Source organism: Anoplopoma fimbria, chromosome 7, assembly GCF_027596085.1.
Source record: "Anoplopoma fimbria isolate UVic2021 breed Golden Eagle Sablefish chromosome 7, Afim_UVic_2022, whole genome shotgun sequence".
In the NCBI taxonomy this organism is placed as follows: Eukaryota; Metazoa; Chordata; class Actinopteri; order Perciformes; family Anoplopomatidae; genus Anoplopoma; species Anoplopoma fimbria.
Window position 1 is genome coordinate 13761902 of NC_072455.1, and position 27473 is coordinate 13789374.

Consider the following 27473-nt stretch of genomic DNA (forward strand, 5'->3'; position numbering starts at 1 on the left):
CTGTACACAGTGGAAAAAGTCAAACCGCAAGAAAACATTAATGAGCACGAAAACACTTTACCCATCAACCAGCTTATCACATTTCCTTTGTTGATGATGTTGGCGATATCATAAGAAGAGTTAATGCAGAAAATATTTGTTATTTTATTTACCTGTGCTGCCGTAGAAGGTGTCAACCAGAATGATGAGCAGGAGAGCGACAGTTATGATCCTGGACATGGTGGCTGTGTGTTTGCCTCCGCTCACAACAAAGTGTTCGATTGTTCTACCGGAGAAGAGACTAACACTTATATATACCGACCCCCTCCACGTCCATGTGGGTCTGCAGAGTCTGATCTACGGGTAGATCAGTCCTGGCAAGTCTCAGGGGGGATTTTTCTTTGGGTAATCTCTCAACTGTGCATGGATTCATCTTGTCAATGTGATGAATAGTATAGATAACACATTACATCAAACAGCTATATACAAACAAAATCACAAAAATATGGGTTGAACTTTTACCCAAGACTCTATCCTTTTGCAGTCGGTTTATTGTAGGTGGAGGGTTACTGGCTTTGGTGACAAACAATGTGGCTCTGCGTGTATTTTTTTTTACCAAATCCTAATATAATTTTGTGTTATTTTTGGTTTTGTTTTGTTTTAGCCTCCCTGATAATTGCAGAAGTACCTTCTGGAGTACAAATATCATATATTCATTCTCTCCTTTCCACATTCCATATTGTCAGACAGTATTATAATCAGGCCAATTCTGTGTTAGCTAATTCTTCATTGAAGGTATACTATGTTTTGTGTTTTCCCCCAAAGTCAGCCAGTTTTTGTTATCTTTGAAAACTTTGGGATTGCCAATAAAAAAAAAAAAAAAAATGTTTTTAAAAGACTTGCGACTCGACCCTTTAAAACACCAATGACTCGGGACTTCCCTTGGAGTTGAGCCTCTTGACTTGAAAATGCTTGATACCTTCCGTCAAGTCCAAAGATTTGAAAGTATGTTTAAAATGTGTACTGCGAATAAATTAATTTCCCTTTTATTTCCTGAATCAACCTGCCCTTAATTCCCCAGATTAATTTTGTTTGAAGATATCCTAACATCCAATTAAGTTGCAGGAGAAAACAATGAAGAACTAAAGTTACGTTACTGATCGCCAGTTGGAAAAAATGATACCTAAAATAACTTAATTTGCAGTACAAAAACTAGGCGATTGTCAGCAAAAACTAATGGCAGTATGTAAAACGTGCAGATTTGCATAATGCATGATGACGTTAATGTCATCCCATTTGTTGAAGAGTTCATTACGGCTTTTATAGGACTCACAGATCAAAGTTTAGGATTTGGGGATATGACTGGTATTATCAGTCTTCCCTCTGGAGTTGACTTGAGATTTGTCAGCCTTGATTTGGGATTAGTGCTAAAACTTGACACTTACTTGTGACTTGCAAAAAAATGACTTGATCCCAGCTCTGGTCTATATACATTACATCATGGTTGAAGTTGGAGAGATAACTGGTTAGGGTAAGGTTCAGATGAAGGTAAGGGGGAAACTCAAATCAATGAAGACACAGATGTTGACACTGACTCAAGATCAATGAGTCTATGTTAACAAACCGTAGTTGTTGACAAACAACTAACTGAGCAAATAATCTAGCCATAAGTCACTTAACTTCTTAACAGGTTGGACATGGATCTTTTTCTATATGGACAAGAGAGCTGTAGTTAAGTGAGCTGACCTGAACTGCTGTCTCTGACATAAAGCATGACGTGTGCTATGTATGGGGATTACTGAGCAGTGTCTTGCCATTGGCTGGCGCCTGAGTCACTCTCTCATTACCGCAGGTGCGTAATTACGCACTGCGCCCTCGAAACTTTGTCTTATATCAACCGCGCGCTGACGTCCGACGTGCCGCTATGAGTCAAGACACAATAAGAGGAAATCCCCAGGGCCGAGAAAAACGACGTGAGGCCCCTTTAAATCGACGCTTCCTCGGTGTTGTGCCAAGAGAGAGGGAGACAGAGAGAGAGAGAGAGAGTCAGAGACAGACAGAGGGAGAGAGATAGAGAGATAGAGAGGGAGATAGAGAGAGATCTGATCAACAACAACAACACTGTTCTTCTCAGAAGGCGCTTTTACCGGATTCAGCTCTTTACTGCGGCCTCGGAGAAGAAGAGGTGAGGTGATATTTCTCGTGTTTAACAGTATTCCTAGAGGATTGTGGCGGAAGCGATCTGTTAATGCTGATTATAGAAGCAGTTTGTTACAGTGAGTGTATCAAACGGAAGCCACGTTGTTGTACTGCTCAGCTATTGTAATGTCCAGGAAGGCATTGGCTACACCTGTTAGTTTTAATAGAGTTGGGGTGGGTCGCTTATTCCAGCATAAGTGTTTGTACGCACTTGCCAAGAGTTGGCCGCTCTCTGACGCATGAGAGCTGTTTTTGACGGACGTATTTACTGTCTTTCACAGGCTACGAGGACTTTCTGACAGTTCTTTCCGACATACTGTCGTGTGTTGTTCATACATTCATTGTGTTGAATGCCATTGCGGAAGTGAGAAGCTCTTCGGCACGACACAAAGCTTGGGCTGTGCGGACACCTAGCGGCCAATCAGGAGAAGTGTCCTTGTAGAGATGTACGGAGCTTCAGGTATCCCAGAGCTCATCCCGCCGAGCGGACCGCCCCGGCAGCCGGGTCCGGCAGGGCAGTACAACCCGGGACACCCCCAGGTCAACGGCGACGGCGGCGGGGCCAACCCTCAGAGACTCGGCCAGAGGGCACCCAAGCTGGGACAGATTGGTCGAACCAAGAAAGGTGGGTGACTGGTAGTCTTCTTCCTAAAGCTGTTTGTTTCTAGGCTGCGTGTGTTTTTCTTTGTTTGGTTCAGTGACATGGATGGCAGTGACAACATACAACAGTTACACACATAGAAACACTACCTTCATATGTTACAATGACATGGTATCAAATAAAATCAAAAATATACACAGACTAACTGTGAAATAATAAGTAATAGGCCACTCTGCATAAGCAGTTATTATAATGATGAGACTAAGACTCAAAGGCAAAAGCTCATTTTAAAGTTTATTTTCAGAAGATGCTCTTTTAGTTATATCGTGAAGCTAGACACACTACTTTCTAAAGGGATCTTTGAAGGGAGTTAATTCCTTTCCTCCATGAACATTAGACAGTATGTTGAGTTCTAATATCAAGTTATTTCTTATTAAAAACATGAATACACTGATCCGGTTTAATCATCAACTGGTTCCCTGAATTCATGCCTGAGTACCAGAAGGGCTCTTCAGAGCATATGGGGGGGATATCATTCGTAGTTTTTTTGGGGGGGGATGGATTAACCAAAGGGAGAAAATACAGTCTATGAGAAGCCCTGTCCAGCAAGGGAACATTTTATACTTTTGAAAAACACAATGATTAGAACAAACCATGAATATGTTTTACTGGCTGTAAAAACAAATCTCCCTCTGTGAAAATAAAATCTAAAATCTACCCAGACCACGCAGGAACTAGCCTACTGATGCTCTCAATGGTAACTAATGTTCTGCACGTGCAAGGTTTATAAAGCTGCAGTGGTGATCTAATCATTCGGAGAGCAATAACATTGCTTCTACAATACAACAACAACACTATTTTTTTATTACCTCCATACCTTGCTTTTCCTCACAAAGCAAGTAAACACATATTGAATGGTATTTAGTGAATATGAAGTTGATATTTCAAAACTGACAGTTGCACTCCTCGATGTTAGCAAGGCTGTGTACAATAACATTGAGTATCTTATCCACTTCTTCAGTTACTACAGCCTCTGAGGCATGGATGATAATCATAAATTGTATAATCTTTAATGGAGCAGTTTGACATTTTTGGAAATACGCTTCTTCGCTCTCTCTTGACGAGAATTAGACAAGAAGATTGATACCACTGTCACTTTTGTCTGTTACAGCCAGTTAGCTTAGCTTAGCATAAAAACTAGAAACGAGAGGAAACAGCTAGCCTGGCCAAACAAATAAGCAACTTCCCTAAACTATCAAACTATTCCATTTAATGCAAAAAAAGTGATTTTCTGCTGCCAAGGCTCTTAATCAAAACAATACCAAGACAGATGTTGGTGACATCATGAAGTAGTGTGGGATCATAGGGGTTGTTGCCTTCTACACCACTGCCATCATTTCAGTCAGCTTCTCCCAGTTAAGATTCCTTGAGTGTGCTTTTTTTACTGCAGAAGTCTCCTCCTAAAAAAAACCAAATAGTACAGGGGATAAAAATCTGTAGAAACACTGAATAAAGCAGTTTAACTTTAAAAATCAGTTTTACTCCGACGCTGTTCACCAACCACAGGACGTCAAGGAGGGGCTAGTTGAGCTGAAGCTAACATTTGCTCTGCTCGTTTCACTGATAACTTGAGATCAAGACGTCCGATGACCAAAATCCTGTATCTGGTTAAGATATGTCGTTAAAACCAATATCTAAAAAGTGTTTCGTAAAATTGTGGCCTAAAACTGGATAAAAAGTAAACTGACCTTGATTCAAATTATGGATTTCCCAGGTCTGAAACATTTGGGACAGCTTAAGTCCACAACTCGACAAAATATATAACATACACGTTTTAATACATAAAGGTTATATATATATATACACATATTTTTTTAACACCATCTTATAACAATGCATTATTCACTGAGAAGCACACATTCCTGACCTTTGACCTTCTCTCCTCAGTGGACTTGGACGATGAATGCTTGGATGACATCATGAACAACAACGGGCAGTGTCCTGTATCCCTGTCACCCATCTCTTAAACTTCACCAAGAAGTGCCAAAAAAAGAAATCAACCAGGACGCCAAAACTCCCCGTCAGTGATCTTGGCCTTGATCCTGTCATGTGTCCGACTGAAGCTTCTGATGGCTCAACCAGGCACAAAAAAGCCTCATTTAGCGGCAGCTGAAGCCTAGGCCCTGATTGTACATAGTGTTTATTTAACTTACCTTTGGTCAGACTGTGAATGGATTGAATTGCGTCGCTCTCTACTCTATACCTCGGTAGGCAGTAGATTATCAGGACTTGAGAGAAGGAAATGTCTATATTTTTTAGAGCTTCTTGAGAAGGGCTACATTTCTAAAGTTGCACTGAGCAAATGGTTTGGGTGAAAAGCAGCTTCTCACCTGCCTGTTTTCTGGTGAGGGTTTCTGAGTCTGTGGGTTGGCTGTGCGAGGGCACACAGACCTGTTAATGTATAACACACAGGTGAAATGTTAAGCTTTTGGTTGTGCAATGACTATCGTTCTTGACTCTCACACCGATGCAAGTGGTGTACTTATATCCAATGGACGAAAGCTCGCTATTTACAGAAGGAAAATAAACTACTGCTAATTATTTATTGTTTTAAAAAAAATGAGAAGAAACACTTTGGTGTGTTGTTATGGCTTCTAAATGTTTTATACTCGTTTCTGAATGGAAATTGCTTCAGTCCTCTATAACTGAGATTTAATATGTTTCCAAATGGTGCACTTTGTGGGAATGCCTGTTATGTGCAGTGACATGTTGCAGAATTCTATGCATGGAGTCTGTTAGAGCATCAAAACACGTAACTGGCATCCTGTTATTAAGGGCTAATGTAGAAGTATTTCAAACTGCAGCACCGTTATGCTCTTTAGATCATGCAGAGTCAACATTTTCCTAAGCTCATTGTTGGCTCGGGCTGCTGACTCAGCAGTAAAACGTCATAAACAACAACAGATATATGGAGGTTTTGTTAGCTTTCAAAGCAAGGGGTTTCCCAGTTGGCCAGACGACTGTGATAAAAGACATGTACAGTTCTAGTTGTTTTAAATCAATTGCCAAATGATATTAGACGCTGTATCATAATAATGATTGAAATGGATTGGTACACAGACATGTCATAGTGAACAACACTTACTTTGTATTAATATTTACAGCAGTAATCTGCTTAAGCTACACCCAGATGGTGTCAGTGTCTTTTAGGTTCAAGTGAGCTCATCAAAGATAATGTCTACTTTTACTTCACAATTACAGTATGAGATAATGAAAACAAACAGCTCTGTATGATTAGTTCTCACTGCTGAGACAATCTTAACACTGATGTTTTTTGGGGGGTCTTTTGGGTTTTTTAAAGATTGCAGTGGACCTTGAAATGACATGCTGTTGTCGGTAGAGGCTCATGCTGATGTCATGTTACTTAGTTGGCTGTGAAATTGTTACTAGTTCACTTTAACTTTTTTTGTGCGTCATGGAAGCACTGCATTTCACAGCCCGTTCTCTGACTCAAAGATTGTCGTTTGGGGTTGTGGCTACCATTTGCATGGAAATGGTCGACTTTTCATAATGCATCTCGGGAAATTAAAGATGAATCTTTGTGGAATCTTTGTTGGATCTGTTGTTTTGATTCACCTAAACTTCAAACACATTCACATAATTGTTCAAGAAATAGCTAGGATTTTTTGAAGTGTTGTTGTACGAGGTAGTTATCCATATTCCATATCAGTGTACAGTAGATGGAGTTTGGAGAAACAGACTCCCTTTAGAGTACCAACACGGGAGCAAAGCACGACACTGCTGTAGGCGGAGGCAGCAGCAAAACAAATTTTAGACACCTAAAAAAATCTAAATCAGTTAAAGTAAACACCATATGTGGAATATTTTCACCGCCTTACCTTGCTGTGTCACGATCAGGTCACACTAATCTATGAAACCACGGAAGTTATGCCAAGGCTGGATTTTTTACTGAAGGCATTTTTATGCTCAACATTACAGTAGTGTGATGTGGCCTTATTCAAATAAAGGGAACAAATGGAGTGGTAAACAGACTTAAATGTTGTGTGAGACATATATTTAAATACACATACATACTCTGCTTTAAATAATAATTAGTCTGATATGATGTAAAAAAATATATTATATTATCTGCTCCTTCTTCATTTAAAAATCCAGACTCTATAAATATGAATATATGCTTTCTTCCAAAGGCTACTGTACTACTTCACTGAAAAGTCCCCTCCCTATGTATGTGAACTCAATGTGTCACGCTCATGTTATTACTTCATATTATGTATAAATATAGTATAATAATAATAATAAAATTGTTCCTCCTTCATGCATGTCCATGCTTCTACGATGCTATCAGCATGGCGATTGCTGAGCCAACGGATCACAGCTAACGGTGCAAACAACAGAACAGTCACTTCATTTACATGCACAATATATTTCAGGTTTTTAAATTATTCTGAAAAAGACAATATTTCCACTAAGCTAATGAAAATGATCGTTCCACTAAGACTCCCGTTTACATGCAGCAGTGTACACTCCGATTAACATACCTAGTGACGGACTCATTTGACTGTGCCAACACGGCCTCCTTCTTTCATTCCTTCAACCCGCTTCTTGAAAAGGTTGGTGTTACATTATTTGTGCATATTCAAAAGACCGTTAATATCCAGGTCTTTCAAAATGGTTTAAGTATGTGTGTTTCTCTTTCCTGAACAGAAATCTTGGCTTCTCTTTTGGGCATGCCTCTCTGCAAACTGTTGGCTAGCTGGTTTGTGTACAAGACGCAGAGCTGGTAAGAGGCCGTGTGTCGCCAATTGCAATACAAACCTAAAGTGAGACACATAATCCGAGTGCTCTGCATAAATATCCATAGAATGTTATATCCAGAATAAGAAAAAGCATTACTCCACTATATCTTTACATAGCTAATAGTTGCTATATACTGCTATATTAATGCCTTTACTGTCGTAAAAGAGAATCTTTAATGAAAAATAAGTTTTCTTTGTGATGTGTTGAATGAGGATTCGACTGCTTCTCTTTTTAGATAATGTAAATTATGTTATCGACTGTGAAGAAAGATTTGAGAACACAGCATCACATGGAGTATTTGCTGTTTTGCAAAAGTAATAAAGGCATTAGTGTTTGTATCAGTGGAGAATTACGACTATGTATCAGTTAATTATGTAGTCGTTGTAATCACCACACAGTTCAGAAGATTGCAGTATCTTTATTATTTAAGTACTGTTGGACATGTTAAAAATTCATTCACTTTTCACAATGAGCCAGGTGTATAAAACTATGACATTTAAAAAAAACAGCAGACACTGTTCAGAGCATAAAACATCTTGGAAAAAAACAGACTTTATAATCTCTGAAAGCTAGAACTGGGCCACAGTGATCTACTTAGTATATATAAACCTACACAGGAGCCAAAACTTCATTCTTGGTTTGTCAAAATAAATAGAGGCAGTTTGATCTCATAGTGGCCGATATGGAAGCTATTAGATTGATAACGGCACAGTGACTACATGATCAAATATTTCATATCGGAGCTGGGTTTGTAACAGACTGGTATGAAAAGCAGCAGGGCCTGTAGAGGGTGTCGTAGTAAAAGGTCTCTGTGATACGGCCACCCTACACACTGACCCTGTGTGTGAAGTTACACCCTGCCCATCGTAACGTCTATTTTAGAACCACCAACAGTTAATATAAAACACAGTATTGTCCCCCTGTGTATCTGTTGTACCCCTGAGTTGCAGCCTAGGCACCAAACTGGAATTGATGACTTTCAATTACATGGCAAACACTAATAGATGCTGGTTCTAACATGGAGGTGCAAGGATTGGCTATTATCCACCATTTAGGCTACAATTCAAGAGGGTACACCCTCGAGGGCTTGTGTATTAAGTCAGAGGATCTAATTATAATGTATTTGTGAAGATCACTTGTAAACAATTGTTGAATGTGTGGACGGGGTGAGAGACATCTTTCATGAAACAATTGAGAGTGCCACATGAAAATCAAGGGGTTATCAAAGGTCTGCCTGAAGAAAAAGAAAAGAAAGTCCCATTTCAGCATTTCTTTGCCTCTATGATTCAAACCATTGGTTTTACTCCTCGCCACTGCAGCAGAAAGGAGTTGGCTTCTTTGTCAGCTTCTGTTGGAGTCCAAAGCTGGGGGGGCGCTGGCACTCTCAGACATATTCTTTAGTGCTGCTCGGCGGACCAGAGCGGGAACTGGCCATGGACGGGTACTTGGACACTTGTTTCTTTCGTGGACAGGAAGCAGCCAGCATGGCTCCGCCCAGGACATCCAGGAGGGAGCCGCCCCAGGCGATGAAGATGGCAGCACCAAACTCAAACCTGGGGAACACAACATTGTATCAGGCAATCATTTCAAAATGACAAATTGGGAGTTCTTTGACAATCGAACCTGTGGGAAAGTTTTATATATGCATTTTAGCAAAGACAACATTTCTATCTCATTACTTCAGTTGATGATCAGATGTACACTTCTGTCTACAGCCACTGTAGACAGAAGTGTCTAATGTGGGATAAGGGTAAATAATAAAATCCAATGTCAGAGTACGGGTGGAGAAGTATAAGAGTCGTGTCAGCTACAGGAATATCTGTCTAAAGTATAATAACGTTAGCTAAGATTAGCCTCCAGAAGCATCTAGTCACATTAGACTGTAGTTAATTACATAATGAAGGGTGTGTTTTATCACTTTTTGAAATGAATAGGAATGTTATTTTCTTAGATCAGAAGCGACATAGGGTTAGGGGCGGCAATACAACAATAATAAATGTATTCCTTTTCAAATTAATGTTCTGCAATAAAAAATTTAACATTAGTAAAATTACAGTAATGTAAAAAATGTACTTTAGTAAGAAGTTAAGATACTAGAATTTGCAATTCGTAATTACACTTGTTTTTTTTGTACAAGTTAAACTAATAACTTGTTTACTAATGAGCCTCAGAGGGGCTGTTAGGTGTAGTTAAGCTTTGAACAGAGCCAGACTATCTGTTTCCACCTGTTTTCCCTCTTTAAGCTAAGCTGAGCTAACTCTCCTGGCTGTAGCTTCATAATCAACTAACTGATATGAGAATGGAATCGATCTTATCATCTAACTATTGGCTAGACAGCCAATGAGCATTTATCCCAAGATGTCACACTATTACAGGATTTGAACCCACTGGGTTTTGAGGGTTGCTTACTTGGTGTTGACTGGAGTGTAGGGATTATAGAAAGCCCGGATCACATTATGAGCAAACCAAGAGCACGCCACGATGGCACACAGCCCTGAGAGGAGAGAAAGCAAACAACAAAGTTGTCAGTCCATCAGCACATCATCAAAACCTGAGAGGGTGGAGATGCTTTTACCCCCTTTATAGTCTCCAGGCGGCTATCTTTTGACTCCAGCACAATTAGCTTCTAAGGTTTTCTAGTTAGACCTCTTATGTTAGAATCAGTGCCAGAAGTACTGGACTCCTCCAGTCTGATGACCTGTGGAGCGCTGCAACAGAGGAGTGGGAGGAAAGCTTTCTGGACTAGGGATCAAACTTTCTCCCACCTACTGTATGATGTACGCAAGATCTAAGCAAAAATGTGATGATGTGAGTTTTAATGAAATGTTTTGTAACTGGGTCTGTATTGATTATCATGGGTCCCATAGACAATAATATAGATTAGCACAGTTGATTGTGCGTGAGTTATTTCACCTGACTATACAGCAGAAATTGTTGGACTGAAATTTGGTCGCAGTAAAATATCTCCACATCTACTGTAAAATCATTTTGTGTAGACATCCATGGTTCCCAGATGATGTATCCTAAAAAGAAATGGTGAACCTTCCCTTCCACCATTAAGTTCACATTCAGTTTGCTTGGTTTTGAGTGACTTTCCTGGTAATACATTACTTAAAGCCCCCTAATTAAGGATTTGCAAGCAGCATACATGATATACAGTATAATGTAGTAGTGTGCTGCTAGGAAGTGTTTATCAATGTACAGTATTTGCTCAAAGTACCACAACTAAAGCCTCTCAGAGGTGCTAGCATGGACACTTTGGCATAGGTTGGCAGTGTCTCAGACAAACAGGCGGTGACACATTAAAGGAGCACAGAGCATTAGTGTTAGGGTTCTTTGAATGGTAGATGAAAATCATGTGATGCTGTTGACCCCTCCAGTAGAGTTCCACTCACAGAAGCTGTTCCTGCAGCTTGCAGTGGAACAACACCTTCATGTTGGTTTTCCCTTTAATCTGTCATCCATCTGGATGTAATCAAATTCCCCTCACAGTGATTGCCATCAACAACGTATGTCATCCTCACCTCCCACTAGCAGGATGATGCCTCCTGTCATGGCGATGCGGGACTTGCGCAGCTTCTCGTTCCCTCCGCAGGTGGTGCACTTCATTCCCATGCAGGCCACACCCAGACCTGCGACGGACACAATGATGCCAACTATCATCAAGGCACGGGTGGCCTGAAGTGAACCTGGGGCAGACAGAGAGAAGAGAAATAATTAGGAGGGATAATTAATATTATGTATGAGAGGGGTACGGGAAAAGTGTGTTGGTTCCGTGTGAGGAAGCAGTAAACAGACGGCCTTTTGTTTTGTGGAATGTGGGAGTGTAGCTTTAGAAAAACAACCAAATAGATCATATGGAGTGAAATCTCCAAAGCACAAACTGGTAAATGATGAGGAAAGACTAATAAACCAGCCTTGACTTTATGCGTGTGTCCAGGGGTTGTGAATTACACTCACATTAGCCTGTCAGGACATTTGAATGTGAGCTTTTCCTGGAAGAGAAACCATGGGATACACATGAACACACAAACAGACAGAAAAACCTCATCTCACACGCTCTGTTTCACTGTGGCTGATCCTCATCTGTCAGTGCCCCCTCCTCACCCTATAAACCTATCATAGGGTGAGTCCCCCCCCCTTTTTTTGTTTCTCCCCTTCTGTCCACCTAGAACCAGTCTGTGCCAGTCTAGGCCATCCCTGCCCTGCCCAAACAAACAACCTTCCAGCGGGGACGGAGGGATGGGTAGAGAGAGGGGAGACGGGTGCAGAGGAGAGGGAGAGAGAGTAGGGGGGGGTTACCTCTATAAAACACTGCGACATCAGGGAACAATAGGGTGGCTTATATAGTAATGCAGATAGAGAACAGGATGCACAGTATCCTGGCTTGGAGTTATATCACACTGCTCTCATTGATACTGAGACGTCTATTGCAGCTTTGCGGTGGATTCACAAATGTGGCAAATCGGCTGCCAATCACTGTAGAGAACGAACATAAGACACTCATAATATATACTATATTTATGATACTTCAGGGCAGAAGAGGCTGCTGTTGCTTTTGCAACAACATTTTACAAATGTTGACTTACTGTTTGTAAAGATTCAATCATATGCAACTGTACTATATCAACATTATTTTGGCCAATCATGATTCCACAGGTACAGAAAATTGCCTGTGGGTCCCTATTATCGTGTTTGTGGTTATTTGGTAAGACTGCAAAATCTATTTTTTTTAAATAGGCCATCATTGTTTCAACTAATATTTTTTATTAATGATGTTATTGTAAGTCCAACTCCAACTTCCAAAACAAATGTTCATACAGAGACATTATCACAGACTGATGCACATAGCACCTTTGGGGCCCCTGAGAGTCTGAGGACCAAGTTTGTTTACTAGCCATTACTGCAGTGTGCATGATACAATAGATAGTATGTAAATTACATCTGTAAAAAAAAAATTAGTCTCTGTTCATTACAAGAGATGGCTTCAAAAGCCAAGCCACACTATTTTCTAATTTGTCATAAATGAGGCCGAAAGTCTGCAGGATTTTGAGCAGGTGCTATTACCTTTGAACCTGTCGTGTTAAAACCAGAGCTCCCAGTTTGCTATGAATTAATTTCCATTTCTTTATGGGAAAAGTTTTGAAGCCATCGTGTGAGTGTGTGTGCGTGCGTGTGTGTGTGTGTTGGGTGATGTACAGCAGATTATTCAGATGCCTCTATTGTATCACTGGAGTTACCATGGTCACCCTTCCTATAAAGGTTTAAAGCAGATAACTTTGGGAACATCTTTAGTAATAAGAAACAGCTGTTGTGGTGTTTGTTGTGTCATTTCTATTTCATGGTGTGAATACAAAGTTATGAAGTCACCCTCATCTTGTTTTACACCGGAGTTGTGTCTTCTGACACTAGTGATATATTTTCACAAAGGCACGGCCATAGTGAGAAAACATACAACTCTGATTTCATATTCAGGAGCACTGAATTAGCTCTTGAAATTTGAATATATCATCATCATCATCATCATCATCATCTACTGTATGTGTATGAGTTAAAATGTGGAGGGATTCTCAGAATGTGACAGTGCATGGGGGGGATTCTAGTGAATGCTTTTAGGAATAGAGATGAATCTTTCCAATTCCTTCCAAACTTTCCCCCCCCCTGTAATCAGCCACTTATTAAGAAGACAATGTACCACTGTAGTGACAGATTACAGTGGACTATGACATAGTGAGTGTGGTTAGTAATTATGGCGTGATGAGCAGGTAAAACACCCCTGAGGTGTCAAACTTAACCAGTGATAACAGTGTGGCCCATTGAGGTTCTCACTCGGTCTCCAGGTGCGGAGGCATTATTAAACTAGACTTGTGTGTGGACATCAGCACAATCCCACCTGTTGCATTAAGTCCACCGATGACTGACATGTCTCTTACTGAGGAGGACTACTTACTGTCGAGCTGCAGAATGGAGTCGTAGATTTTACACTGGAGCTGCCCGGTACTCTGGAAGGCGCACGACATCCACAGTCCCTGGTACATTGCCACGGCTGTGATGATGTTGTCCCCGATGTACGCTGACATCTTCCACTGCGGCAGAATGGTCCCGATGATCAGTCCAACGATGCCAATTAACGAGAGGAAAAATCCCAACAGCTGAATACCGGAGTTCGCCATCGTTTTCAAGAAAGTTCTCCTTCCCTAAATGAAATGAAATGAACCGGTAACCCTCTCTCCTCTATTGCAAAAACCGTTAAGATCCAGAAATGTGGTCTTCAATGCAAGTTGTAGAGTCCGTGTCTGTGCTGTGCTGTGCTGTGTTGTGTCCCGGGGGTCTTGAGTCCTGGTTGTGGGTGATGGTGTGAAGTGGGTGTGTAATTATCATGCCTGCTGATGCATGGAGTTGCAATGCTCTGTGGGTTGCTGCTGGGAAATGTTCCCTCTGCTTCCAGCAAAGCAACAGGTTGTCTTTCCACTCAACACGTTCTCTTTATCACTTTTTCTAACCTTTTCAGCCGTGACAGATTTCTTCAGTGGCTCCTTCTCTCTTTCATTTTAAATTGTCCTCCAATATATCGTCTACCTATTACTGAAAATATCTATATAGCTGAAAAGATATAATGATAAAAAACAATGAAAACATGGCATTCTGGAGTTTGGTTATTTACCAAACTATAAACATCATGCCTATTGAGTACAGTTCAGAGGAAAAAATATATAAATCTATTTAAGATGGTATTAATGGGAATATTATGATTCAAGAGGTTTTATGTTTTTTTTTTCCTTTGTCCTCCTATGGAACTCACAGAAAAAATAAACTTTTATCAAGTGTGACTCTAAATACTTTTTTATTTTTTATTTTAATTTTCTACTTTCATCTTGAAACGATGTATGTGTGTGCGTGTCTATGTGTGTTTGCGTTTGTTTGTGTATGCGTGCGTGTGTGTGTGTGTGTGTGTGTGTGTGTGTGTGTGTGTGTGTGTGTGTGTATACATACAGTAGTCAGTACAGTCTACAGAATACTGACCCAGATTGATGTTATAACTCAGCTCCCTGTCACCACAAAGCACTAAACTCCCAACCGTCCTTTTACCGCCAGTCACCAATCACTGGCTCTGAGCAGATTCATGACCTCTCTGTTGTTAGTGATGTGGTGATGAGGTAAACTGTCGGGTAAGAAAGGAAAGATTAAATGTCAAGTCACACGGATGTTGCAGTAGATATGTTTAGCAGTTGGATGTACAAACTCTCTGCCTACCTGCTGTGAACTTTAGTGGCATTAAGATATCCAGCAGGTGACCTGATGGACTTTAATACATGATTTGTCACTGTCATATGGAGTCCAATCCAGACAGATCAGCACTTCAGTATAGGCTACTGCAGGTGATGTAGGCTTCTCCACAAGTCTCTATGATTGCAAATATGGTTTCTGACATGACCATAATGGTATTAGGCACCATGGAATTTATTATAAAGCATAAATAATCAGTTCCAGGAATGTTGATTTACCACCTTACATTTATTTGAAATCCTTTGTGTTTTCAAATCTTCAGACATATTGGAGAACAATGTGGTTCTGACCTCAATGCATTCTGGGGACTCCTGTGCAGGTTCAGAGTTCTAACTGCAATGTAAAAAAGAAGAAGAGTGTGCCATCATCAGTCCTATCTGGAAAATGATGACACGCTGCCGTCATGTTTCTACTGCAGACAAATATATGATAATCTGCAGGGTAATAAAGAAATGGTGTCTTTTTCCAAAAGAAATTCTGTTTACATATTTGCATTTACATAATACACAGTGTAAGAACACCAGTAAACATACTACAATCTAAAACACATAACAAATGCTGTGCAAATAGAAACTCACATCATCGGAACATACAATTAGCAATAATGCAGAGTGCTTACATCTTTAGTTGCATACGATCTAAAATAGTTTATTTTATTTATATCCATGCTTTATGTGTCCAACTTTTTTTAATCTATGCATTTAACTGCAACATTTTCCACCTCTTGTTTCCTACTAATATTTAACAATATATTTATTCTATTAGTAACATTACTATTCCAGTTGTAGACACTTCCTGCAATGAATGGGCAAAAACCAAGAGACAATAGCAAGCATTGTCCATATCAGAGGTCAGGCTTTTGGTGCTGCAGTGTGTGTGACTTCACACTGTGGCTTAACAATAGTGCCACAGCAATGGAAGAGGAAGTAATAACCCATAAGCCTGGTGGAAGTTATCCCCACTGCCAGGTTAATGGGAATGTGCTCACCTACTGGCTGGATTTCCAATTTAGAATGTAATGAGGCTTTAGTCTCACAGGTCTGTTCTCAGGTCTCTTCTCCTCCTCCACCCTTCACTCTTCTCATTTTCTCACATTCTTGCCCTCCCTCCCCACCTTCACCCTCCTCTTCTCTCACTATAACTCTTTTCGCCCTATACTGTATCCAGGCCTGGGTAATAGGCATTAGCTGTTGAGGCCAACAAATGCCCCTTTGTTGCTAGGGAGGAACGACCCCATAGCTCAAGGAATCTGTTTCACTTTGATACAGAGGTTGAGGAGGAAGAGGAGGGCGATGGTGTGAGGGTTGAAAGACTTGTTAGGATCAAGGTAGGATGTGAAAGATGAAAGAAAGGCGATAAGGAAAAACATATGAAGAAAGGTGAGCGCAAAGCGCTGTGTGAGATGTGAAAAAGGAAGATGAGTAAGAAGAAGATCAAGGAGAAGTCCCAGCCCTACCAGTGCTGTTGCCACAGGTAACCTGATTTATCTGATGTCCAGTTGGCTGCCTTTCCTCCCAGGTCCTGGATTGCAAAGGACACAAAAAGAACATTGCTCTTTCGCCCCACTCCCTTTCACCGCTTTCTTTTTTGAAAGCGTAAACACACATTTGTCATGCTGGTTTAGCCGTTGCTTAACACTCAATAGGAGCTGAAAAAGAAAAGAGCTAAATCAGCCAAAAGAAGGGCACTAACAACATTCTCTTGTGGGGCTCTCCCTCCCATTTCAGAGGCCTCCTCTGGGTCTGGAGTGAGCAAGTGGAGTGCAAACCCAATGATTGAAGTCCTTTAAGTGCCCTTGGAAGTCACTGAGGCATTAGCGATAAAACACGCTGGGCCCACGGCTTTTCCCTGAAAAGCTCTGAGTGCACAAATGAGGGGGATGGCGCCCCTCTCTACATGTCCCCTGTCTTTTCCCCCTAGTCTTCTTATGCAACAATACTAGGCTTTTGTGCAGCAGCAGCAGGACGGGACCAATAGATTGTGTTCTTGGACTTTTGGATTCACTGTTCTCTTAAGAGCTTGGCAAGTGCTACATGCAGGGTAGAAATATATTAAGAGATTTGGAAACAAAGAATACAATAACACACTGTGTGTCTTTATGCTGAGCCTCAGTAAGCATGAAAATGGCTACAGTGTAACTGTGGAATTTTTTTTTTTGGGATTGGAAACCTCGAACAAACTTTCCGCGTTCCGTTCATAACTCGATTGAGGTTCCGTGTTGCGTTTTCGTTCCGCGCATGCGCATTTCCTATCTATACTCCTGTCCAGATGGTGGCGGTAATGAGCCGTAACCATGTCTGCCAACCGTTAAGCAATCAAGAAGAAAAAGAAGCACGCGTGTTAGGAAAGAAAATGGCGACCTCTTCAATGCAAGTCAAGCTCATTTGTTTGTTTAGTTCTTTCTGAACAAAAGTAAATATAATGTTTGACTGTTTCATGACGCGAGTATGAGAATAATGAGATGCATTAGCCAGAAGAAGCCTAGTATATCTCAACTCTCCTTCATATGGTAATAGGCCTACTAGCTATGTCATTATAACGAAGAAAAATCCACTCCTCTCAACAAAAAAAAGTATTTTACAACTCAAGGGCCAACGTTGTGAGTTATTATTTATAGATTTATTGTTGATTGACGGGATTTTTCCACAGCTGTATCTGGTGTGTGTGTTTCTCCTTGATGCAATTCATAGGCTACTACAACTATTGTCATATCATGTACATTCAAAATCAAACGCTCTTATTTTAAAGTGATTCAACTGGCCACAAAGTCTGACTATTATTCCTATAATTGCAGGTAGATATCAAATCTCACTGTCACAGAAACATGTCATTTAGTGTTCCCTAAAAACACGTTTTCATACTAGCTATATAAGCATTAACATTTTTAAATAATAAATGAAGTAGTCCATCAGAAAAGATGATTTAAAAATATATATATATTTATCCAGGATGTTAGCCTTTTTTAATGAAAGGAGGTGGTGTGGTTGAACCAGGGGTATGTGTTGAAACCACTTAAGACCTGGACATGCATGTTTTATTTGTTTTTATATTTTATTATATATATATTAATATATTTTATTACCTGCGTTGCCAACTTATTGGACTGAAAGACAGGTGGGGTTTCCATTTAACCATTGTGAGTAATATTGTGATTTAAAGGGGCTTACATGTAATTTGGTCAATGACATGACGTCCATATTTCTGTGTCCGAGCCCATTATTTCCTTTTAAAATAATTGTATTAATTCATGAAATATATCTCTTCATTCAACAAAAGCTATAGAGTTTGAATACATTTTCAGTACATTCAAATAATTCAAAATATTCGTTTATGTTTTGGCATCTCAAACCCTTAAAAAATGTTCGGCGGCGCATCTGTCCAAGCAAATGAACAGACTAAAAAAAACTATACATTATTATTTTTTTAAAGACAATCAATTAAAAATGTATACAATGGCATGATTAAATTGTTGAAATCTTTCAAATGAACCAAATTTTACAAATACCTATTGTTCAAAGCAATTGAAACAATTTAAAATCTTTTGTCCAGCAATTTGGATGCTTTAAATGTCAGAACGGCCAAACTGAAAATATGGGACTTTTATTTTTATATTAAAGTACACAACAGCTACCTGGATAAAGCATCATCAATAGGAACTCAACTGACCTTTTCTGACTGAGTGAAAAATGTTTTAATCCCTTTCAAATATTGATTAAAAATAGCTACTTTTAACTTATAGGTTGGCTGGTACACTTTCCACGTCAGGTGGTACAACTAATGTAAAACTAGAAAATGTTATATTATCATTAAACTCTTAATTGTATTTAAAAAATAGATTTGCTACAAGAACAAAAAATAATACAGGAGTCCAAGTAGAGATGCCTGATTAATGAAATAAGTTGCAAAAGTCAGGTGGCGCAACCAGTAAGTCAGGAGGCGTAACTGCAGGGAATGTCACTATATGATATTATATTTCAAGCTCTAATAACCCAAAAAAACAGCCCAGTGTTCTCTCTTCCAGAAAATAGCAGCACTAGACTTAGACAAACAAGAAAGTGTCCACCTCTTCAACACTGACAGTCCGTGCCTTCAGGCCTCCCTCTAAAGACACTCCCCCAAAATTATCATTCTGAAGATAGACAACATGGCTTGCAGTTCTTCCTTTTATACCGTAGTCAGACCTTTCAGGTTTAAAAATGATTTTCTGTTTAGACAACTGAGGAGTTCCGTGTGATCTCAGAGCCTCTTGATTCACAACACACACGGCTCACTCATGACTGGGATAGCTTTAGTACACCTGAAAAGGCTGTCCACCAAAATATTTCAAAACATTTTGAACTATGTAAGGTCAACATACCTTAAAGGTTCAAAATGTTTTGAAATATTTTGTCACTAGTTCCAAAGTCATTCAAGTGTTTTTTAAAATCAATTTCAAATATTTATTGCTATATTTAGTATGTACTAGTGTTGCATTCCAGTTGCTATGCGTTTCATTTAATGTTATGTAATGTAATGTTAATACATTGGATTTTATGCATTTAAATATTTTTAAATGAGTTGTTTTCAATTGTCTTGAGCTGGTGTTTTTTTTATGAATATATCACAGTAAGACTTAATTGTTGCTCAATCACAATACATTACAGTCTGTCCATCTAATCAATCCATTGCACTGTTTCATATTCTATTTGCTTTGTACTGAATGTGATTACTATGATAGTATGAAATAATTTCTACTTTAACTTCACCAGAGACTTTTGAATTGCATTTTTTGGGGTATTTGAAGTAAAAAGGCAATTATTCAGCTATAATCCTGTCATTATTAATGTTGTCAGGTGACACAACTGGTAAAAGTCAGGTGGTGCAACCAGATTAAATTAAAACATTAATTTAGAGCAATAAATAATAGGTTTAAGTGACCAAATAGTTGATAACTATATTGTTAATAACTACTGTATTGCATGTATTCATTTGTATATTTGTAGCATTATTTATATCATTTTAAATGTAAAATCAGATGCTTAAGATACCAAAAACCTGGCCAATAGAATGCAATGATCTTAAATTATTAAAAATACAAAATACATGTGTTAGGCACTGTAGACACTCTAAGGAATACTTGGCAAATATTTCAGTTATAATGAATGGTAGGACATTATATATATTTTAACAAATATGTTGTTTTGCCACCTGACATTTTTTAGCCAGTGAAGTTAAAACATACTGTTTAAATTCAACTCATTGTATTCAACCACTTAGAAAAGTAATCAAACAAATGACACATTGTTCCACACACAAAAATATGCATTACATCCCATTTGAAAATACTTTTTTAAATGACCTTTTTAGAAGCCTTATTTGTCATTGACCCAATTACATCTAAGTCGTTTTTTATCCATCATTAACTCATTACATAGGCACATTGTGATCAAATGAACAGATTATCAGTGTATGACCAAATATAACTACCAATATTTTGTGTTGTACAACGTTTAGATCTATCTTCCATGACAACTGATACAAAAAGTAATAAATGGCTAATCAGGGTTTGCTATTGGTGCAGGAGAGACTTATGATATAGTATGTCTTTATTTTTATGATATAGTATGTCATCAAAAAGTCATAAAACACTGTTAAATAAAATAAAAATGCCATGAGAACACATTTTCGTAAAATATGTTATATTATAGTATGCCATGAAAATCTCATGAACATTTATCTTGAATAGTATCTCGTAAAAAAATGTAGTTTAGAATGCCATAAAAAAATCTAATAAAGGTCATAAAAAGTCATAGTATGTTTGTCATACAAAATGTATATTGTAGTATGCCAGTGGTTCTCAACCTTTTTTCAGTGATTAAACTGTCAACACTGAACATTGAACATTGTTGCATTGAACTGAGTGCTTTTGCAATTACATTTTAGTGAGAAACTTGTGCTTGTGCTTCACTGAGAATCTTTGTCAGTCTTGGTGGCAGGGAGGCAGCTGCTGTGATCAAGCTCTTCTTCAGGCTCAGTCTGTTTCTCTGCTTTGTTTTGATCACAGTCATTTCAGAGAAGGAGGCCTCACATAAATATGTGGAGGCAAAGGGTAGTAGCTGCTCCAAAGCTTTCTGTCCCAGGTCAGGGTGCTCCTGCTTCACACACACCCAAAACTGTGTGAGTGTGGATGTGGCAAACTTCATCTGGAGGCCACGGTCAGATGACACTTCCAGGAGTTTTTCCTGATAAGTGAAAGGTAGCTTGCTTCCGTTTGCTTCGGACAAGAGAAATGGGTTTCTCACCCAATCCAGCTGTGCAGATTTCTCCTCCATGTCAGGAAAGTAGGAATGAAAATCTTGAATCAAGTTGGTCAAATGTCCCACTATGACCGACTTGCCTGGAGCTCTGTCCACATCCTCACTAGAGAGAAAATCATCCACCTGAGGAAAGCAGGGGAAATCCCCCTGTGCAGAGGCCCTTCTCCACAGCTCTGCTTTCTTCAGGAAGACACCCACCTTGTCATACAGGTTTAAGACGCTGGTGTCCTTTCCCTGCAGAGACATATTCAGTTCGTTCAGTTTGCTGAATATATCTGCCAGATAGCAAGCCAGTCTGTGTCCTGGAACAAGGTGGCATGGGGAGATCTGTGCTCTATCAGAAAGGTGTGTACTTCAGATCGTAATTCCAACAGCCGGTTGAGTCTTCTCCCTCGAGAGAGCCAGCGCACAGCAGTTGTGTGTGTTCAGCTCCCATGTTTTCACAGAGGCGGCGAAACAGGCGTGCGTTACGTGGCCTTGACTTTATGAAGTTGATCACTTTGATGCTGTCGTTCAAAACGTCATGTAACTCAGGGCTCATTTTCTTGGACGCCAATGCTTCCCTGTGTATGACACAGTGAGTCCACTTCACGTCGGGGTTCTCTTTTTTAATGTGCGCTATGAGTCCTCGCGCGCTGCCCGTCATCGATGCTGCTGCGTCCGTGCAGATGCTGCTGCAGGATTTCCAGCTCATGCTGTTTTCACAGAAGAAGGTGTTGACAACATCAAAAATGTCCTCTCCTGTTGTTTCCCCCTCCAAAGCTTTGCAGAATAGTATGTGCTCATAAATGTCGTCAGTATCGATGTATCTCACAAAAGCAACAAGTTGTGCATTTCCACTGACATCTGTGGATTCATCCAGCTGGAGTGAAAAAGAGTCGCTAAGTTTTCCCACAACTTGCTCGACAATGTCTGTTCCCATTTTATCTACTCTGCGGCACACAGAGTCATTTGACAAAGGCACAGTCTTTAATTTCTCCGCTGCGTTCGTGTCCAGCATGGTCTCAGCCAGCACAACGGCGGCGGGAAGGAGCAGGTCTTCGGCTATGGTGAACGGTTTCTTGGCTTTAGCTATGAGCAAAGACACCACATAAGAGGCCTCCAGGCCTTTGGCTGATGTCGTGGAGGCTTTCCGCATCGTGTCTTGAGATGACCTGAATTCAGAAAGTTTCCTCTTAAAAAACTCCGATGGCTTACCAACATGACTTGCATGTTTTGTGTTGAGATGCCGCTGAAGATGTGCTGGCTTCATGCTACTGTTGGCTAATCTCTCGCCACAGAAGAAACACAAAGCCTTGGGTGGATGGCAACTCGTGGACGTAAATCCCATTAAAACATATTCTTCTGAATATTGACGAAATTCTTCCGGCTCTGGTTTGGCCTTCTTCGGCACTTGTAAATGGTAAATGGTAAATGGACTGTACTTGTATAGCGCTTTTCTAGTCTTCCGACCACTCAAAGCGCTTTTACATTACTAATCATTCACCCATTCATACCCATTCATACACTGATGACAGGGGCTACCATGCAAGGTGCCACCTGCCCATCAGGATCTCTCTAATCATTCACACCCATTCATACACCGATGGCACAGCCTTCGGGAGCAACTCGGGGTTAAGTGTCTTGCCCAAGGACACATCGACATGGACTGCCAGAGCCAGGGATCGAACCGCCGATCCTCTGATTGGAGGACGACCCTGCTCTCCACCGAGCCACAGCCGCCACTTGTCCCTCCATGTTTTCAGCAGCATTTCTGCTACGCTTCAACCACGACTCCATTGTTAAGTTTTGAAGGCGGCAGTGATTGACAGGTGATGGCAGGTGGCGTGTGCCAGGTTGGGTCAAACCATCCTGGTATCGGGGAGACTCGGGGTTTTTAGGATAATGAAATTGAATAGCCTACTGAATGTAACATTCAGTTTATGAACTTACACTTATATTTTATTGAATATTTATTAAATAACTATTTTTAAAGGATTTTTGAATGGATGCTAATTTTAAATATATTTTTTAAAAATCTCACGTACCCCCTGGACTGCCTTCGCGTACCCCCATTTGAGAACCACTGTATTAGGCAATATAAAATGTCATAAAATTGTCAAAGTATAATAGGACATAAAAAAATATGAAAAAGGTAAAAGTATAGTTCGATAAAAAATAATGTTATGTCATACAAAAAAAAGTCATATAAATATAATTCAAAATGTGTGAACAGATGACAGCGTAAGATGGACTCCAGCAGCTGCGGCTCATTTTCTTGGTGCTGACGAGGGGAGCAGGCTGTCACTTCAGTTACACCCAGCTGCCCTTCTGCTTTCCCTCCATCTTCTCGCCCTCCTTCCCTTTATTTGCCAAAAGATCTAATTATCAAAAAAAGTCTAATAAAAATGAATAGAAAAGCATTCCATACAAATGACATAACAAAATCTCATGAAAAATGTCATACTATTGTGCGCCATGAAAATGTCATGGTATAGTATGCCATAAAAATAATAAGGTAAGTAATGTCATTGTAGGGTGTGTGATTTAGTAGCCTATAATATGCCTTTAACTAAATACAGTATGTCTTTATAGCATAATAGTGTAGTATGCCATACAAATGTCATAATTAAATAGGCAACATAAAATGTCATGAAAAATGTAACAGCCATAAAAATATTATTATATGGTATGCCATAAAATTACATATAAAGTTTTATCAAATAGTATGCAATACAAATATCATAAAAAAATAGCATAATAGATCATGTAAAAAGCCCAAGAATTGTATGGCCAAAAATAATATGTAATTTAGTAAAGTAAAGTATTGCATAACAAAACATCAAAAAACTCATAGTATGTATGCCATAAAAATGTCATACACATATCATACTAAAGTATGCCTTAGAAAAATAATAATTTAGTATGTCATTCAAAAATATCACAGTATATTGCATGATAAAATGTCATAGTTTGATATGCCAAAGTGTGTACAAGGTCTATCTTCCTTGAAAAGCGATGCAAAAAGTCTGTTTAAAAAGTGATGATTATTGGAGCAAGAGCCGCAGCTGCTGGAGTCCATCTTACGCTGTCATCTGTTCACACATTTTGAATTATATTTATATGACTTTTTTTTGTATGACATAACATTATTTTTGTTTTGTAAATGTTGATGTAAATGCCTTTGTTTTCTGTCCAGACTGCCGAATGAACAAAGGGACTTAAACGGCCTGGAGGAGACGAGAACTGGAGCTCATGGAACAAACATTTGATAACTATCAAATCAACTAGTAGTACTAGTGAGTAGTAATTGTAGTTTCAGTAACTTGTAGTGTAGTGGTCATAAACACTACATACTGTCTTACGACAGTATGTCCTAAAAAAAAAAAGCCATGATAATGTCAAAGTATAGTATGTCAAACAAATGTTGTAAAAACTGTGATAGTACAGTATGCAATAAACATGTCACAGTAAAATGTCTTTAGAATTTAACATATAGTATGCTATAAAAATGTCATAATATAGTATGCCATAGAAAATAATTTAATAGTATGTCCTAAAAATGTCACGGTATGCCATAAATTTATATAATTTGAATAGTAATAGCATGTCAAAAATGCTATATTAAATTGTCATAGCATAGTCTGCCATGATAGAAATCATATATTATGTTAGGATTCAGTTTTTAAAGATAATATAAAAATGTCATAGATTGGTTAGTTTTAAAAATGTTTCAGTATAGTATGCAAATAAAATGTCAAAGGATAGTCATGAAGCAATTATAGTAAAGTATAACTTTCATAAAAATGTCACGTTATGGTTGGCAATAAAAATATGCTCAGGTTGACACAATGATTGCTGATAAACTTTATTTATATAACAATTTTTTTCTCATCAAGATTACAAAGTGCTTTTCAGAAAGAAAAAAAAAACCATCAATAAAATACAAACATTCTGAAGGCTCCAAAAACAGCAAGATAGGCTGATGCCTTAAAGTCTGTCGAACCAATCTTTAGATTTCCAAGTTTTATCCTCAGAAGTCTGGACAACATATCTTAGAACAATCATGAACTTCAGAAATCGTGCATCAAGATAAGATGCAAATACAACTGTTAGTTTGTCGACCTAAGGTCAAAGGATCAGGTTAAGGTGCCTGTTTGGAATGTGCCATGGCTGGGTTTGTATCCTCACTGTATTGAGAGCACCACTGTGGAGGATGACAAGGCAGTAGGAGACGGGTGTCTCCTCCCAGTCAGATAGGAGAGGGTTGTAAAACAGAAAAAAACACACATTTTAGTGATTTAATAACAAATGCAGCAGCCATGACACCCCCTTTTGAGCACATTTCATTGTGTAGAATATGTGAATAACAGGAGTGAAGAAACTTTGTCATCATCAGTTTTGGTTCGTAAACTATGAAGTCATCTGGGGAGAAAAGAGAAGTACAACATAATGTTTGTTACTTTTTACTCAAATTATAGTATGACTTTTTGAAATACTGTACTATACGATTACTTTTTTGCAACTTTATTCGACATACTAAAACTATGACATTTTTTTCCTTTTTTCAACATACTATACAACTTTTTTCTGATTTTGTCCCACACACTATGCTATACAATGCATAACTTATTCAAAATACTAAATGACTTTTTCCGACTGTACTGTGACTTTTTTTAAACATACTATACTAAGACTTTAGTGACTTTGTTTTTCCCCCGACATGCTATACTAAGACTTCTTTTGACATTTTTGTTGTAATGCTATGTACTATGACATTTTTTACTTTTTTGAAACGCTTTACTGTGGCTTTTTTCGACATACTATACAGTTACCTTTTTTGGATATGTTATCCTAAGACTGTTTTTGGACATGCTATATTATTTTTTTTTACATAATACAAAACTTACTTTTTTCAACATGGCATACTTTGAATCTTTCCTGACTTTGATGCAAGGACTTTCTTACTTCTTTTTTGACATTTTTGTGATATATTCAACATACTGTTTTATACATACTGCTATATTATGGCCTTTTTCAACATAATATACTAGGACTTTTTTTACCCTTTTGGACATACTATACATTTTTTTAGACTTTCTATACATAGTTATTTATGACTTTATTCAACAAACTGTACTATCACGTTTTTATACTTTTTTCGACAGGCTTCACTGACTTCTTCTACATGCCAGACCAAGCTACCCCGGAAGGAGAGCCAAGATGGAAGCTAAGCTAACCCAGCTAGGACCTAAGGCCAATCCACTACCCAGCCTCCTCCTGGCTGTCTGATGTGCAGTCACAGAAAAATAAGATGGACGAAATAAGACATCAGGCGAACCCAGCAGCCGGAGTTTGGTGACTGTTGAGCCTGCATATTTACAGAGACCTGGCACCATTGTGCCATTCCGTATTAAGCTGCAGTTGAAAGGGGGAGTGCAGGACTCCAGTGGGACGAGAGGAGGTGGACTCTATATTTACATCATGAGGCTTGGTGCTCAAGTTGATGTACAATAGTAATGAGAAAGGCCCAATGATCCTGATGTGGAATTGTTTAAGATATTAGCCATATTATCTGCCAGAATTGTTTTTGTTGCTGCGGTTTACATTACTTATGATGCAAATTAAAAACGTGCTCTACAGGAATGAACTTCTGTTTTGTTTGTGATGTTTTTCCTTATGTTCCAAATGGCCTACAACTGAATTTCATTGTGCATTCCTGTTAAATGACAACAAAAGATCCTTGAAAACTGGTTTATGACATTTTTTCAACATGCTATATTTGACTTTTTGGGACATACTGCATTGATATTTTATTTTTTCGAAAAAATACACTATGAATCTTTTTTTAAACATACAATAGTATGACTTTTATCAACATTATAAGACGCTTTTGTTACTTTTTTCGACTGCTACCGATTTTCTTTTTTACTTTTTTGACACATTTTGATATGACGTCTTTATTTTGTATCGAGACATGACATTATACTATGACTTCTTTTGACATAGTAGGCTGTGGCTCACGATGTAGAGCACTTGTCCCACAACCACAAGGTCGAACCCTGGCCTCTACAGCTCACATACCGAGGTGTCCTTGAGCGAGACACCTAACCCCAAGTTGCTCCTCAGGGATGGGTTAAATGCAGAAGGCACCTTTCATGTATATATGTAACAATGTATATATGATCAATAAAGCTTTTTTTTCCATTTTACTAAGACTTCTTTGTGACTTTTTTCAAATGTTATACTATGACTGACATATTCAACTATGACTTTTCTCGATATACTATGACCATTATAACTTTTTGATA

The 27473-nt window shown here is 38.9% G+C and overlaps 2 protein-coding genes and 1 long non-coding RNA gene across 3 annotated transcripts; 2 read left to right on the forward strand and 1 right to left on the reverse strand.

Moving 5' to 3' along the window:
- Window positions 1-1814: 1814 nt before the first annotated feature.
- Window positions 1815-7045, forward strand: si:dkey-112a7.4 (uncharacterized). Its single transcript, XM_054601602.1, has 3 exons — window positions 1815-2164; window positions 2460-2803; window positions 4727-7045. Exons 2-3 carry the CDS (start codon window positions 2623-2625, stop codon window positions 4804-4806), a joined length of 261 nt encoding a protein of 86 aa, XP_054457577.1. The 5' UTR covers window positions 1815-2164; window positions 2460-2622; the 3' UTR covers window positions 4807-7045.
- A 1939-nt stretch (window positions 7046-8984) lies between these two features.
- Window positions 8985-13773, reverse strand: cldn7a (claudin 7a). Its single transcript, XM_054601752.1, has 4 exons — window positions 13551-13773; window positions 11125-11289; window positions 10010-10094; window positions 8985-9153 (listed from the first exon to the last, which is right to left on the reverse strand). The coding sequence occupies exons 1-4, from the start codon at window positions 13771-13773 to the stop codon at window positions 8985-8987; spliced, it is 642 nt and encodes a 213-aa protein (XP_054457727.1).
- Window positions 13774-17406: 3633 nt separating this feature from the next.
- LOC129093776 (uncharacterized) lies at window positions 17407-26887 on the forward strand. Its single transcript, XR_008531307.1, has 3 exons — window positions 17407-17486; window positions 24362-24461; window positions 26331-26887. It is a non-coding gene; the product is annotated as an uncharacterized LOC129093776 (long non-coding RNA).
- The last annotated feature ends 586 nt before the right edge of the window (window positions 26888-27473 follow it).